The sequence below is a fragment of the Notothenia rossii genome, assembly GCF_949606895.1.
Source record: "Notothenia rossii genome assembly, chromosome: 7".
Lineage (NCBI taxonomy): Eukaryota > Metazoa > Chordata > Actinopteri > Perciformes > Nototheniidae > Notothenia > Notothenia rossii.
In genome coordinates this window covers 44856696-44871586 of record NC_136905.1, presented here as the reverse complement: position 1 = coordinate 44871586, position 14891 = coordinate 44856696, and the positions used below count along the sequence as shown (strand labels likewise).

General features: G+C 40.6%; 1 protein-coding gene across 2 annotated transcripts; it reads right to left on the bottom strand.

Annotated features, from left to right (window-relative positions):
* Positions 1 to 2945: 2945 nt before the first annotated feature.
* On the bottom strand, positions 2946 to 11241 carry LOC307013816 (uncharacterized protein). Of its 2 annotated transcripts, XM_079641361.1 has the most exons (6): positions 10681 to 11241; positions 7108 to 7220; positions 6322 to 6962; positions 5664 to 5810; positions 4874 to 5179; positions 2946 to 4522 (listed from the first exon to the last, which is right to left on the bottom strand). In XM_079641361.1, exons 3-6 carry the CDS (start codon positions 6631 to 6633, stop codon positions 4364 to 4366), a joined length of 924 nt encoding a protein of 307 aa, XP_079497487.1. In that variant the 5' UTR covers positions 6634 to 6962; positions 7108 to 7220; positions 10681 to 11241; the 3' UTR covers positions 2946 to 4363. The 2 variants fall into 2 exon arrangements, with proteins under 2 accessions (XP_079497487.1, XP_079497488.1); XM_079641362.1 differs by lacking the exon at positions 10681 to 11241 and having other exon boundaries at positions 6322 to 7126.
* Between the last annotated feature and the right edge of the window lie 3650 nt (positions 11242 to 14891).

The window sequence follows — 14891 nt, the reverse complement described above, 5'->3', positions numbered from 1 at the left end:
TGAGAAAAAAAATTATGTCAGGAAAACGGGTTCCTTTCTCGTGCGCACGCGAAACTAATCCGTTATCCTGATTTTATTTTTGAATCCACTTCCTATTAACCAGTGCGCCAAGGAGGAAGTGGAGCACACAGTAGACCAACATTTCAATGCAGACTTGTATGTATACGTTTTGAAATGACAGTGGAAAGTTTAATTCGGGTATATTTTAATCTTGGACTTCCTTATAAGGAAATTACGTTCCTGCTTGCACGTCGTCACCTTTTCATTCTTTCCGAACGGCATTTAAAACGGATTTTAAAGCCATGTCGTCTGTCCCGGCGCGAGAAATACTAAGATGGTAATTACTTTCATCTCTGAACAATTACAAACATCTGGCCAACTTCATGGGTACAGGTGGATGTTCACAAAATGCAAGGAGAATGGACTATTCGTCAGAAAAGAAGATGTACGTTTAATCCTCAAAGAACTAGATCCAAGGGGTGTTGAACTCAGAGCATCCAGACGTCTCCATCGACGAAGGTATTTTGCCAAAGGACCGAATTATATTTGGCACTTAGACTCCTACGATAAATTGAAGCCATTCGGAATCTGTATCAACGGCTGCATTGATGGATTTTCAAGAAAAATCATTTGGATGAATGCATTCACCACAAGCAGCGACCCAAAAATTGTTGGAGGTTACTACATTGAGGCTGTCGAGAAATTGGGAGGTTGTCCGAGGATTGTGAGAGGCGACAAGGGAACAGAAAACGTTAAAGTCAGGGACTTTCAGCGTTTTGTCCGACGCAATATACAGGACGGCTCTGCTATTGACAGTTACATCGAAGGGACAAGCACGGCCAACCAGAGGATAGAAAGTTGGTGGGGTTTCCTCCAGAGGGAGTCAATGGAGTTCTACATCTGTATGTTTACAGATCTGAAGAACAGGGGTCTATTCGACGGTGCATTTTTGGACAAAAGTGTACTTCGGTTTTGTTTCATGGGCATCATTCAGGTAAGCTACAAATGTATGACATGTTTTTATATTGAACACAAACGACCTTCTCTACACAAAACAAAGCACATGCTGTATACATTCTCTAATTAGCAGACACTGCATGGCTGTTTTTATGAATATGGCTGAGTTTACATATGTTATTGCATTTCAATAAACAGATATTGCTTATCGATTTAGGAGGAAAGCAGATTTCTCACACACAATTTAGAAAACATTATGAAATTATTATCTATCAATCAATCCGTGCATACTTACAATTAAGCTAGTCCCAACACACTTTTCTATTAAAACAACACATGAAACATACATCAAGCAAAAAGCATTGTGTTCTAAGCTTTATTCATTTGGAAACGTTGTTGTTGTTGCTAGTGTTCGCCACAGGGTGTGAGTAAACAAGAGAAGAAACGGTAGCAACATTGAACGAATCAGCAGAGCAGTGTAGGCAAGAGAATAAGTGTTTCTTCTAGGTTCACTCGTTGTGGAACAACACCATAAAGTTGTGACGAGTGAAGAAAGAGAACCGTTGTCCACCTAATCTCTAGCTGCAACCTTATTATTATTTTAAATATAATAAATAATAAGTATCACTATCATTGCTATTATTGTTATTATTCTAATTATTATTATTTGAAGTCAGGCACGTTAAATATCAATTTCAAGATGATGATAAAAGAATGTTACGGGATGCAAATGAAAGAGAGTATGGTAGAAGAGATACCTGAGTATGAAAACAGGAATCCTACTTCTACTGATAGTTTCATCATACAATGAAAATGTGGTTATTTATTAAGATGAATTAACTTTATTTTTCCCTTTTTGTTTATCAAAAAAATAACCTTTTTTCATTTAAAGCCTTCTCATCTAATTACCTCATGACAATATCAAATTGTATAACTGATATCAGTGAACTTGTTTTCATACTACCTTATCAACTGTTTTCCAGGACGAGTTGGATGAGACCACCTGTGTGTGGGATTCACATGTCATCAGACCATCAAAGAATGACAGAGTACCCAGCGGTCGGCCCAAAGTCATGTACATGTTCCCAGAACTCTACACAACTGAGGACTGCATTTTCCCAGTGGAAGGAGCAGACGCACAGCTGTGTCGGAGTAACTGCAAATTCAGACCAGCAGTGCCATGTGACACAGACATCTACAACATCTGCAACCTTTTGATGATGGAGTCACAGTTAAATCTTCCTGCTGATTCTTATCAGGCGTTGGATTTGTACCTGGATTTAAGGAATACAATCCGATCTTCTCTGTGACTTCAGATGAAACTACATTTGAAAAGAACTAAATGAAACCAATCTCACAATTGATCAAATTTTATTTTTACATTTGTGAGTGAACTTTGAAGCAGGAGTGTATATACTTGGTGTTCATGTTATCTGGTGAACTATAAATAAAAAATATAATAACCCCAGACACCCCTCTGAGTATTGAAGGTTAGTTGAACTGAATGTAAAGTAAAAAATGTTTAATAATTGTACAAAAAATAAGCATAGTGGCAAGAAAAGGATTGTGTAAAGGAATTTCTTCAGAATGACGCCTCACAATAGTGATATTACTTATTACTAGTGTTACTATTTTCATACTCAAGGTTCAAACATTTTGGAACTACATAGTACAGTATTTACCCACCATTACGTATTTCAAGCACCTGCAGAAGTGACTACTCTACAATCACTGCTGTGCGAGATATTTAGTTGGGATGTCACAGTAATATCTTTGTCATTGTTGATCAGGAAATATATTTATACTTGCATAAGAGGAATTTCATTAGAATATTGCCTTTTCTTAATGGTGCTAATGGAAGTAGACACTTTGTTGTGTAGCTATAGGACTGTAATAATAGATGTAATAATATACTGCCTTTACATCAGTTATTAGGTAGGTGACACATGAACATAGGAAAAACAATAGGGATGACATCAATGAGAAATTCCACCTTTTATTGAACAATGATGGATTACAATTGTTACAGTAAAAGCTTCAAATAAACAAAACAAGGCCAAACAAGTTTCTTGTTTCAGTTTCTTGTATTGGTACAGTAAGAGTTTTGGCACAGGCATCAGCTATATGCTGAAAGGACTTTTAGAACTGTGTGCTTATCATTCTGTAAACTAATTTGGCAAAAACTGGAAAGAATCCTTATAGAAAAAGAACCTTACTGTAAAATAATGAATCTATTCAACAGCACAATTTTGAATATACTTGTGTTTTTACTCCCTTCATCAACTTGCAATACATGGAACTTGTATAAGGTGCTATGGAGTTTTTCAAAATGAAGGGTAAACAACAACTTTGAATGCATTACGTGTTGGACATGTCAGTCATAAACACTTAACCTGAGTGCTTGAACAGCAACAGTATTTACCTGCTAAATGCAATATGTAGAACTTCTTTCAAGTCAGCAAATGCCACACAGGATTAGAAGTGCCAATATGAAAGCGAAATGTATGAGATCCCTTGCAACCACTACAGAATATCCATTGTAAAGCAATCACCGGACAGGATGCTGTCTAGCTCTGCACGGAAATCTGGGTAGGAGCTGTAAGTGCATGGCAACTCCAGAACTGCTGCACATGTGTGTGCCACAGGCCTGCGACTTAACCCACACAACCTGTTAAAAGTCACTTCAATGCTGTCCTTGAATAGCACAGAGGACCCTGTGCAGAAGCGCAAGAAGATCTCCAGTTTCCTTTGGTCAAGGCTTCTCACATACCGTAGCAGGTAAGTATGGGCTGCCTGTTCCTGTGGATTCAGGCTTTCATTTTACGGCTTTATCATCCGGGCAACTTTCCTGTTTGTTGGCCTCTTGTTCTCATACAGTTCCATTATGCTCTCTTTTGTTAATAGCCTCGGCACAGCATTGTGAATACTGGAGTGGAAACAGTCAATGATGAACTTTGGCTCTTGAAGAAGAGCTTTGTGCGCCATGACTACAATTGCAGCCCGTATGTTGTCTTTAGAGGGCAGACAGTGTGAGCCCATTCGTGAAAAGAGGTCCAGTAAGTCCTCCTCATCTATTTCTTCCAGGTTTTCCTCTAGCACTTTCTCAACTGATTCTCGCTCGGTCGCTGAAAGATATCTCAGAAAGGACATCATCAAAAGTTCTTCATCCACAGAACTGACTCCTTGACAACATGAAAGAATGAAAGCTGGTGACAGTCTGATTGGTATGATATTGTGGTCCATATATCCTTTTATCCATACTCTACCAACAGCTTGCCATTCCTTCTCCGAATAATCTGGCCGCAGTCTGGGCACTCGCTCATCTTCCCCCTCGCACTGTTGCAAAAAAAGCTCCCAGAAGGCGGAGTACACTTCTCTTGAGACCCCCTCACCGTCCAAAGCTTTCTCATTTATTAACTCCATTATCAGTTGCACTTCCATTACTTTCGGATCCATGAAGACATTTAGAACATCCTGAACTATGTTTACCCCTTCTGAATTTCATATAGCGGACTTCTTTTTCAGATCCCCTTGGTGATGCTGCATCGTCATTCAGTGTTGAATGCTGAAAGATAAAAACACATTTTAATTAGGTGTGATTACAAATTGATAAGTGAATAAATTAGTTGACAGACAATTAATCATCAACCTGACAAGCAATGCATTAATTCAGCTATTTATTTTTCATGCAAAAGCACTAATTATTCTGTGGGTCAGAATATGATGTTTTATCTCACATATTCTCAATATCTTTCAATTGTTGAATTGTGGTTGGGCTAAACAAGTAATCTAAGACATCAGCTTGGGCTTTTTTGGACATTTTATAGACAAAAACATTATTTGATGATTTATTTTTAATAAAAACAAAAGTAACACTTTGCAGCACTATTACAAAAACCGTATTCCTACAATATACCTGCAAAGAGTTGAGGTGATGTGGATTCCAGGGAAGAGTGTCGTCCAGATCATCTCCATAATATCCAGAAATAGGTCCAACCTGTACTTCAAAGTCTTCCATAGATGCATGAATGGCAAGGGCAAGAGCGGAGTCTGACTCGTCTGCATCTTGGTTTGAGGTAGGAAACAAACAGTCCTCTTGAGATAGCCTGCTCCTGGATTGACAAAGATTACTGCCAGCATCATCCAAAAATGGAGAAGACATGACTTCTGTGGAAATCGTCTCAGGAGGGGCAAGTCTTGGTGGTCTGCTTGATTCTCTTGTCTAGGTAAAATTAAATGAAAAAAAAAAATAAAGTTATCATTATAACAGTGCATGCATGCATGATCAGATTAAATAACATTCATCGATACACATATACACACGTGATTGTACACGTGATCATGCAGTCTCTTCAACCCCATTTTCGGATTATTTTACACTACACCTGTGATTTATTCGAAACTAAGCTGTTGTCACCTGTAGATGATACCTAAATGCCACTAGAGGGCCATATCAACAACATCCATCAACCGTTTCTGTACATCCTTCTTCAGAGTTAGATAAAATGACATGCTTGGTTGAATAACTGTTTGAAAAATGTCAGTTCAAACTGATTTCAGTTAAAAGTATATAGTTCTAGGGTTTTCAAAAAGAGCCACATTGAATGTTTGAACATGTTGGAGATTTTCAAAGCAATACTGCTCTTTTCAAATTCCTGCATCAACCAATTGTTGTAAAAATGACACAATTTATACAGGAGGCTTACTTCTTCATTTGTTTTTGTTGAGTCGTTGGGTGCTGGATCTGAATCTGAGGATCTCTCAATGTGATGCACTGGATGATCTGTTCCGATCCTCGAGGGATGATATCTCCTAGGTTGGCTCCTCACAGACAGTCTCTGCTTTCTCCTGGTCTAAAAATGAAATGAGCAGATTAGCAGATGTTGGACTTGTATAGACTGTAGAGCTGTTCAATTAAATACATTTTTTGTTATTTATGTTTTTGGATTTGCAAAGAAGTGTATAGCCAATATTTATACATCTGAGCAGCTCTTCTAACTCAACTATTACTCCGACTGAGAAAATCAATAGATATATTTATCTTTTTAGGATTTTTAATGTTACAAATGGATTGCACATTACATTTAGTCAATAGATATATCTGGGGGGAAAAGGGGGTAAGAGGTGAATGTGCAGTTAATCGGCTTACATTTAAAAACCTTATATTTTGAAATGGGCCACCTTCATATTTGTTTAGAGTTAAACAGTGCACCTATATGCTATATATTACTTGTATGTACTTTAATTGAAGTTTCACATTCCAAACAAACGTTTTCACCTGTTTAGTACAATTATGTCTAAAGACTTCCACAACAATACGTTTTTGACTGAATACAAAAGTGGAAAAAGACAAAAATAGCACACCTTGATTGGCCTATGGTCTGTGGGCTCGAAGTCCGAAGATGTGTCGGAGTCAGAGAGCATTATTGTGGCATCCTTAGGAGAAACTTCTTTATCCTTTTCCTTGGAGCAGGTGTAGATGCGCAGCATTCGTAGTTTGGTTTGATCGTAAAGCTGTTGCACTGTGTTTTCAAGGGGTACTGGGCAGTGACTAAAATCACGAACGTCAAACTTGAAGTCTTTCAGCGGTCCTTTGGCAGACTTCCCATTTGGAAAAAGCAAGGATTTGCCAATATCCAGTAGCTCCTCCATGGTCATTGTTTTCTGGATTGACATGTGCCGCGTCCCACCGCCCTGTCTTGAATTGTCTGCCTTTTATTATATTTGTATTTCATTGTCACTATGCCTGTTGTCATTAATGTCTGGTAATATTTCCCTTTTTGAAAGTTGAGCCATCCTATTTCCACCCTCCGCGAGTCTTTGGAAGCATGTTTATTTCCAACACCAGGGCCGACAACTGTTGTTCGTTCTCCCGACTTAACAGTTGTTTTGTTTGTCCCCGTTATTTGCCGACAAAAGGCTCGGAGTGCAAGTCGGTCAACATATCTCTCAATATATTTCCCCAACTCCTCATCAGTCATGACATTTATGACGTTAATGTCGATCTGGAGAAAGCAGAAGAAATGTAAACAACGTTACCATACTAGCAAGTTAGCTAAATGAGGAATGAATTGGCCTATAGGCTAAATACAGTGTAATGCTACATTTAGCTGTAAGTGCATGCAACATGTAAACTGCAGAATAACTTACCTTGTCATCTTTCAGTTGATTGACGATATTATCGGGTATATTCCGCCTTTTCAGGAACGTGAATATGTCCACCTCCCCTGCCATTGTTTATGGGTTGGACTTGGATGAGCTACCTGAAAATACGACCGGAATATGCCGTTCTGAGAGAATGTAACGGTGACGACGTGCAAGCAGGACCGTAATGTCCTTATAAGGAAGTCCGAGATTAAAGTATACCTTTCCACTGTTATTTCAATTGAAATGTTGGTCTACTGCAGGGGTGTCCAAACTACGGCCCGCGGGCCAACTGCGGCCCGCCAACCATTTTTAATTGGCCCGTTTCAAAGTCTAAAAGTATAATGGACTATGGCCCACACATAATATTTGCGTTTAACTGTATTGTACTTCTTAGTTTCAACACTAGATGGAGCTACTGTCTTTAACAAGGCAGCATCCCTACAAAGCAAGCAATCAAAGAAAAAATTTGCTCAGGGTCACCAGAAATGGCGGAACCAAAAAGACGCAAGATCGCAAGTGAGTGCAGAAAATTTCAGACTCGGTGGAAAAATGAATATTTTTTCATAGAAACCAAGGGGAAGTGTGTGTGTTTGATTTGCAATGAAACGGTTGCCGTTATGAAAGAGTACAATGTACGACGACATTACGAGACGAAACATCAGACCTTCACGTCCTACACTGGCGCCGAGCGGGAAGAGAAGGTGAAGCAAATGACAGCTAGCCTGCTAACCCAGCAACAGTTTTTTTTCCGTGCAAACAAAGCTCAAGAAAATGCTACAATAGCCAGTTATGAAGTAGCTCAACTCATTGCCCTACATGGGAAATCTTTCTCAGACGGTGACTTCATCAAACAGTGCCTCACTAAAGTCGTGGGAATAATGTGCCCGGAGAAAATGCAGGATTTTAACAACGTTAGCATGTCTAGAAATACGGTTGTGCGGCGAATTGAAGACTTGTCGGCTAACTTAAAGCAGCAAGTGTCAGATAAAGCTTGTGCTTGTGATTTTTACTCGATTGCATGTGATGAGAGTACAGATGCCACGGACACTGCACAGCTGTTAATCTTTTTGCGGGGAGTTGATGATAATTTTTGCATTACGGAGGAACTGCTTGATCTTCGGAGTCTAAAGGGGACAACAACTGGTAAGGACATTTTTGAAGCTGTGTCAGATGCAATTGACTCGATTGGACTTAAATGGGACAAGCTGTGTGGACTAACAACGGATGGGGCTCCAGCAATGACAGGCGAGCGCAAAGGAATGGCATCTATGGTATGCGCCAAGGTGCGAGAGAGCGGAGGGGAGGCTGTCAAAATGCACTGCATCATCCACCAAGAAGCCCTCTGTGCCAAGTCAGTCCAGCTTGGCGATGTGATGAACACAGTTGTGAAAACTGTCAATATAATTCGGGCACGAGGGCTCTACCACAGAGAATTTCAAGCGTTCCTCTCTGATGTCGATGCTGAATACGGGGACCTACTCTACCATTCTGATGTGCGCTGGCTTAGCCGTGGCTCTGTGCTGCAGCGGTTTTATTCCCTGAGATCAAATATCGACACGTTTTTGAAAGAAAAGGGCAGACCTCTGCATGAGCTCAGTGACCCTTTATGGTTGGCAGACCTGGCTTTTTTAGTTGATCTCACTGATCATCTCAACACCCTGAACAAGAGACTACAAGGCAAAGAGCAGCTGGTATCACAGCTGTATGCGCACATGAAAGCATTCCGTGCGAAGCTCCGTCTCTTCGAGTCACAACTGCGCAACTTCAATGTAGCGCACTTCCCCACGCTGACCGAAATCAAATGCGCGTTTCCAGATGCCCTCTCTGCTAAAATGGGAGAATATGTGTCTGTGATCACATCTCTCATTACAGAGTTCAGTCGGCGCTTTCAAGATTTTTCTGTCATTGAGAAGAAAATCACACTGTTTGCGGCTCCGTTTTCAATGGATGCAGAAGAAGTGGAAGAGAGTCTGCAATTAGAACTGATTGAAATGCAGTGTGATGATTCTCTGAAGAATCAACATCAGCTTCTCTCCCTACCTGACTTCTACCGGAGCTTGGAAAAGGCCAAGTTTCCTCTGATGAGACGCCACGCAAAACGAATGATGAGTCTGTTTGGCTCAACATACATCTGTGAGCAGACATTTTCTCTGTTAACGCTGAACAAAAGCAGATTGAGAACCAGAATGACCGACAGCCATCTCTGTGACGTCCTTCGCATCTCAACCACCAAACTTACTCCTGACCTGCCAGCTATCCTTCAGACCAAAGCGCAGCATCACTGCTCCCACTGAGTGCAACATTCTTCCCATTACTGGTGAGTTAAAAATATACACACAGTTTTCATGTGTTAATAAGCCCAAATACTTAATAAATTCAGTCAATTAAAGTTGAATTTTTTAACAAACATTAGTTGATGTGTTAACAAGCCCAATTATTTATTTATTTGTAAAAAACAAAATTAAAATCTACTAATGGAGAGCTGTGATGGAGGCTTTTTTTCTTCAAACATGTTCAATTATCAAACGTAATTTATCTGCATTTGATTGATTTTACCAATATTAGTGCATTAGAAGTGAGGCAGTATACTTCACGTCTAGTGAGTGGCCCAGTCCTTCGTATATTTCTCTGTATGTGGCCCTCAGGAAAAAAAGTTTGGACACCCCTGGTCTACTGTGTGCTCCACTTCCTCCTTGGCGCACTGGTTAATAGGAAGTGGATTCAAAAATAAAGTCAGGATAACGGATTAGTTTCGCGTGCGCACGAGAAAGGAACCTGTTTTCCTGACTTTATTTTTTTTCTCATATATTTTTATGTCCCTTAAACCGTTTTCCTGACTTTTTTTAAGATACTATCTCGAGATACAAACCCGTTATCCTGACTATTTTTTTTCTCTCTCTGTTTTTTTTTTTTTTTCCCCTGTCCCTTTAGGGCAGTGGTCACCAACCTTTTTAAGCCCAAGATCACCGACCTCGGCCTAGGTGAAAGGCGAGATCTACCTATTGCAGAATTGAGTGAAAAAGACGGCCCAGACAATGCTTCCAATTTGAGGCCTTTTATATAGGCTAATTGCATCTGAATTACTGTTACAATGAAGGCTCCATAATCAGCTCAAGGCATATAGGCAGGGGTAAAGTGCTATTTTTTATGAGTGGGGGGCAGACCTCACCTCCTCTAGGGGGGTACTCACCTCCTCTAGGTCCTCACCTCCTCTAGGGGGGTCCGGGGGGATGCTCCCCCGGGAAGATTTTTTTTTAAATATTGAAGTTGAAAGCATCAATCTGGTGCACTTTGAGAGCAACATTAAGAGATCTATGGATACATCTCACAACACCCAGATGAAACAGAACTGTAAACAGATTTTCTTTTTCTTTATGGATATTTTACAAATCACTCCCCTTTCAAATTGTAATCTTGTTTTACTGCCATATAGTAGGCTATTTCATACCTGTTTTTCATTTATTCTCTTATTGTTTGTATAACTATAATGATCACATGAAGGTGTGCCGCGGAAATAATCTTTTGAATAATTTGTGACAAAACCGTTCTAAACACTCAGAGAGTCCTTTAGCTCACCTGAGCCCCTCAGTCTGACAGGGGAGGACTCTCCTCCAGCTTGTGGTGGAGACAGCTCCTTATGTCCGTTAGTGCAGCTAGCTAACCAGATGCTAACATCACGGTCCCCGCTAGCACCGGTCCCTCTCTCGCCTTCTCTGCCCCTCTCTCCCTAAATGCGCTATTGCCACACACACACACAGAGCCGAGCTTGAATGACACAAGCACACGTGTATTTCCATGCAACTCTCTGATTGGTCTGGTGACTTGCCTCTGTTGCATTCACTGAACACGGGAAATTACAGTCCTGCCGTCCTCTCTTGTGTCATGACTCATGATGAGGTTCACGTAAAGCACGGTTAATGTATTATATTATTGAGGTGTCTCAAATATATGTCAATCAAGTGGCACCTGCAAACAGGGTGGTGGATGATAGGTTTACATCTAAAAACGTATTTTTCAAACATTATTATTTTAATTTAATTTTTCTTTCTTTTGTTACTTTTTTTTTTAACGGTCTGCGATCTACCCGCACCACACTCACGATCGACCGGTCGATCGCGATCGACTGGTTGGCGACCACTGCTTTAGGGGCTCCGTATTTATCAGAACCAAACCAACATAAAATTATCTCACAGACAGTAGGTCCTGGCCAGTTCTGTCTCATTTACCACAATTATTTTGACATGAGACCTTCATATCGTCCTAGTTTTGTATTAGTTTCTAGATTTGTAAACAAATCCAGAACCTTTGAAATACGTTACCACTTCACAGCACGGTGCGCTGGGTTCTTGTAGTCGAAAAAAGCCCAAGAAGAACAACTTGGTGTGGTGTTGAGGGGATGTAGGAAGCAGGGGCAGGTGGGGAGAGATGGGGCTTCAAGGTTATTTTTGTTTTAAATGTGTCTTGGAGATAAGGACCAGCTGCACACAATAAAATACAGTATAACACAAAACCAATAAGACACACAGTGACACATGTACAACACCTCACATTCAACAAGCATCACCTAAAATGGCCAAATCCAATTAACCACTTAAACCCAATTTGGGAAACATTTTTTAATTACAGCAGCATAAGGGACAAGGCATTTTACAATAAATTAGAAATAAGCAAGAAAAATAAAGAAAGAGGAAAATATACATGTTGGATTTGACAGGGTATTATATACTGTATATATAGATTATTATAAGGCAATATACATGTTGAGTTTGGCAGGATATTCTATATCTACGTAAATATAAGGATTATGGAATATTAATGTTAAATATTAAATATTGAACAGATTATATATGTGTAAAATGTACAACGTGGTTTTATTACAAGAGAAACTATGGAGCAGAGAGTTCGCTTCCAGACAGAGGTGATTTATTGTACAGAGTTATTGCACTGGGCAGGAATGTTTTCCTGTATCGGTCCTTGTGACAGCGGAGCTGCAGCAGTCTGTTGGAGAAGGAGCTCCGTTGACTGTCCAGCTGCAGGTGGAGAGGATGGGTGGGGTTATCCATGATGGACAACAGCCTGTTTAGTGTCCTCCTCTCCACCACAGCTTCAAAGGGGTCCAGCTTGATGCCGATGACAGACCCAGCTTTCCTGATCAGTTTATTGATCCTGATGGTGTCACCGGCTCTGATGCTGCCCCCCCAGCAGACCGCAGCAAAGAAGAGTGCGCTGGCCACAAGTTACAACAGACTGGTAGAAGATCTCCAGCATCTTGCTGCACACGTGGAAGGATCTCAGCTTCCTCAGGAAATAGAGACGGCTCATCCCCTTCTTGTGCACAGCGTCAGTGTTGATCCTCCAGTTCAGTCCGTTTTCTAAGTGCACTCCCAGGTATTTGTAGTCCTCCACAACAACCACATCCTCTCCCAGAATGCACAGGGGCAGAGGAGACGTCCTCTTCCTCCTGAAATCAATGACCATCTCTCTGGTCTTGACCACATTCAGAATACTCACAACATTAGGCTGAGGTTCATCCTGAGACAAGTCCATTGGCAGGTCATCTTCCGCTCCTCTAGAAGTAGTTGTGCTTCTTGTTGCTACCGGCTAAAATAAACATAATTATAAGACATTTTGAGTGTTTATTCCTAAACTTGCAGAAAGAAAAACTAAAGTGTGACATTTAATCATTTATATATCAATCTTATACACATGGAATTCTTGTTGGCCAATGATACACATACCCTTTGAAGATGAGCTGGGAAGTTGAATATTGTTGGCACAACACCATCTTTAAGCCGGACAGTCTGCCCCATCCTGTCAAAGTCCTCACTCCTGAAGTGCTCATTGCAGAGCAGTGTCCTGCCAGAGGAATCAAAACCGTCCCTTCTTAGGGCAACTTCCCACATTTTCCGCCCTTCTTTCCTTTAACATTAAGGGTAAGGACAAAAATACACACCTAAATTATCATATTTTTGGGGTAATTGTATGTATGTATGTATGTAATGTATGTATGTATATTTTAAGAATAAGACAACCACACTAGGAGTTATAAAAAAGGTGTCCAAAAGAAAGATTAAATAATTGTGTAAAGAAATGGTAGCAACATATTCTAAAGAGGCTGGGTCAACAAAAGTGTTGTAATACTATTATCTCACATAGCCCCACTGATCCTGTGTAGCAGGACTTGTAATGTACAATCCACTAAGTAATTAACGATTATCCTAATTATAGTCATAATATTGTCATATCTTACACGCAAGCCCGCCTTAACCTGCCATCAGGCCCTGGGGCTGATAGTTTTTGTAGGCCCCCTATTTAAACAACAAATCAAAGTCATTTATAGCCTCGGCAGGCTCTGTGATCGCACTTCTCCACTCTGCTCTACACGCGCCTGGTCCTCTCCTCCATATGAGTGACGTATCGGGCCTCCCTCATGTATTTGTCCGGTTGCCGTTGGCTCCCCTCCACGTAGCAAGTCCTCGTCGTCCTCTCCATCTCCTCCAACAGATAATGTCCCTCCTGTCTGTTTTTCCTCTCCCGCTACTCCATCGCTATCAGAACCAGACGGCCTACTTGTCTCCGAGGCCCCGCGGCCGGCACCGCTACCGCTCGGTACAGAACTCATCTGTCCTTCCTCCTCATCCTGGCCTACAGGTTTAAAATAACCTGTAAGCGTCGGCATTTTTTGTAATAGCTGCTTGTCTCGAAACTCCTTTTCCCTCAACAATTTCCTTTTCCGAGCGCCACTCAAACTTTTTCTTCACTCAATCACTCGCAATTTGAATAAGTCACATGTGAAACATATTCTCATTCTGACGTGTGTGTGTGTTTGTGTATATTTGCGTTTGTGTGTATTGTGTTTGTTTCCCGGGGAAAACCCTCACGAGAAACATCGGCTGTTGTTATGCCTGCTGTGACGTCAAGTTACTCCGTTCTCCGCTTGTAATTATGCCGTTACAAGCTTCAAAGTTGTATTTATCATCTGAATTTGCCGAAACAAGTTTAATATTCTGAAAGCCAAGACTTTGTTTTTTTAACATCAGATGAAAACAAACTGTAACGGACCTTGCTGTGTTATCTTTCATTACTCTACGTCTTACAATAATAATTTCAGTGGAGGGAGGGGGGCGGCGCTGTGGAACAGCAGAGTGGCGAGGGAGAGCTGTCGTCTTCCCTTTACAAGATTCAAAAATGTATTTATCGTGTGATTTCGGAAATGAAAGTTTCCTATTCTGAAAGCCAAGAATTTGTTTATTTAAAAAAACAAAAAAACACCCGAAATAAAAAAAAAAATTTTTTTTTTTTTTTTTTAATTGGCTCATGATAGGCCCCCGATCTCCGTAGGCCCCTGGGCTTCAGCCCAGGTCAGCCCGTACATTAAGGCGGCCCTGCTTACACGTGAAAGGGGATTCCACGGTTTCTTGTTTCCAGACTACGGTGATTAGAGCATCCGTAGGCTGCACAAAAGTCAGGCATAGTCAGGTACTTCTGTAAACACAAAGGCAGCAATTTCCTGTATCATAATGTATCTAAATGTAAGACGTTTTTAACAAGGAAAACCACTTGGAAGAAATCATGTGTAACTTAAGTTATGTTGAAAAGAAAGAGCAGTTCTGCCTCTCCCACTGGTGTAAAGTTGCTGGATCAACTTTGTAATACTAGGCCTCACTCACAGCCTCTTGTTATTAGCCAGCTAATAAATACAACCACATACACAAAGAAAAGCTGCAATTTCAACATGTCCAAGCATCCTGTATCATAGCCATGTTAATAATGTTTATAATAAACCA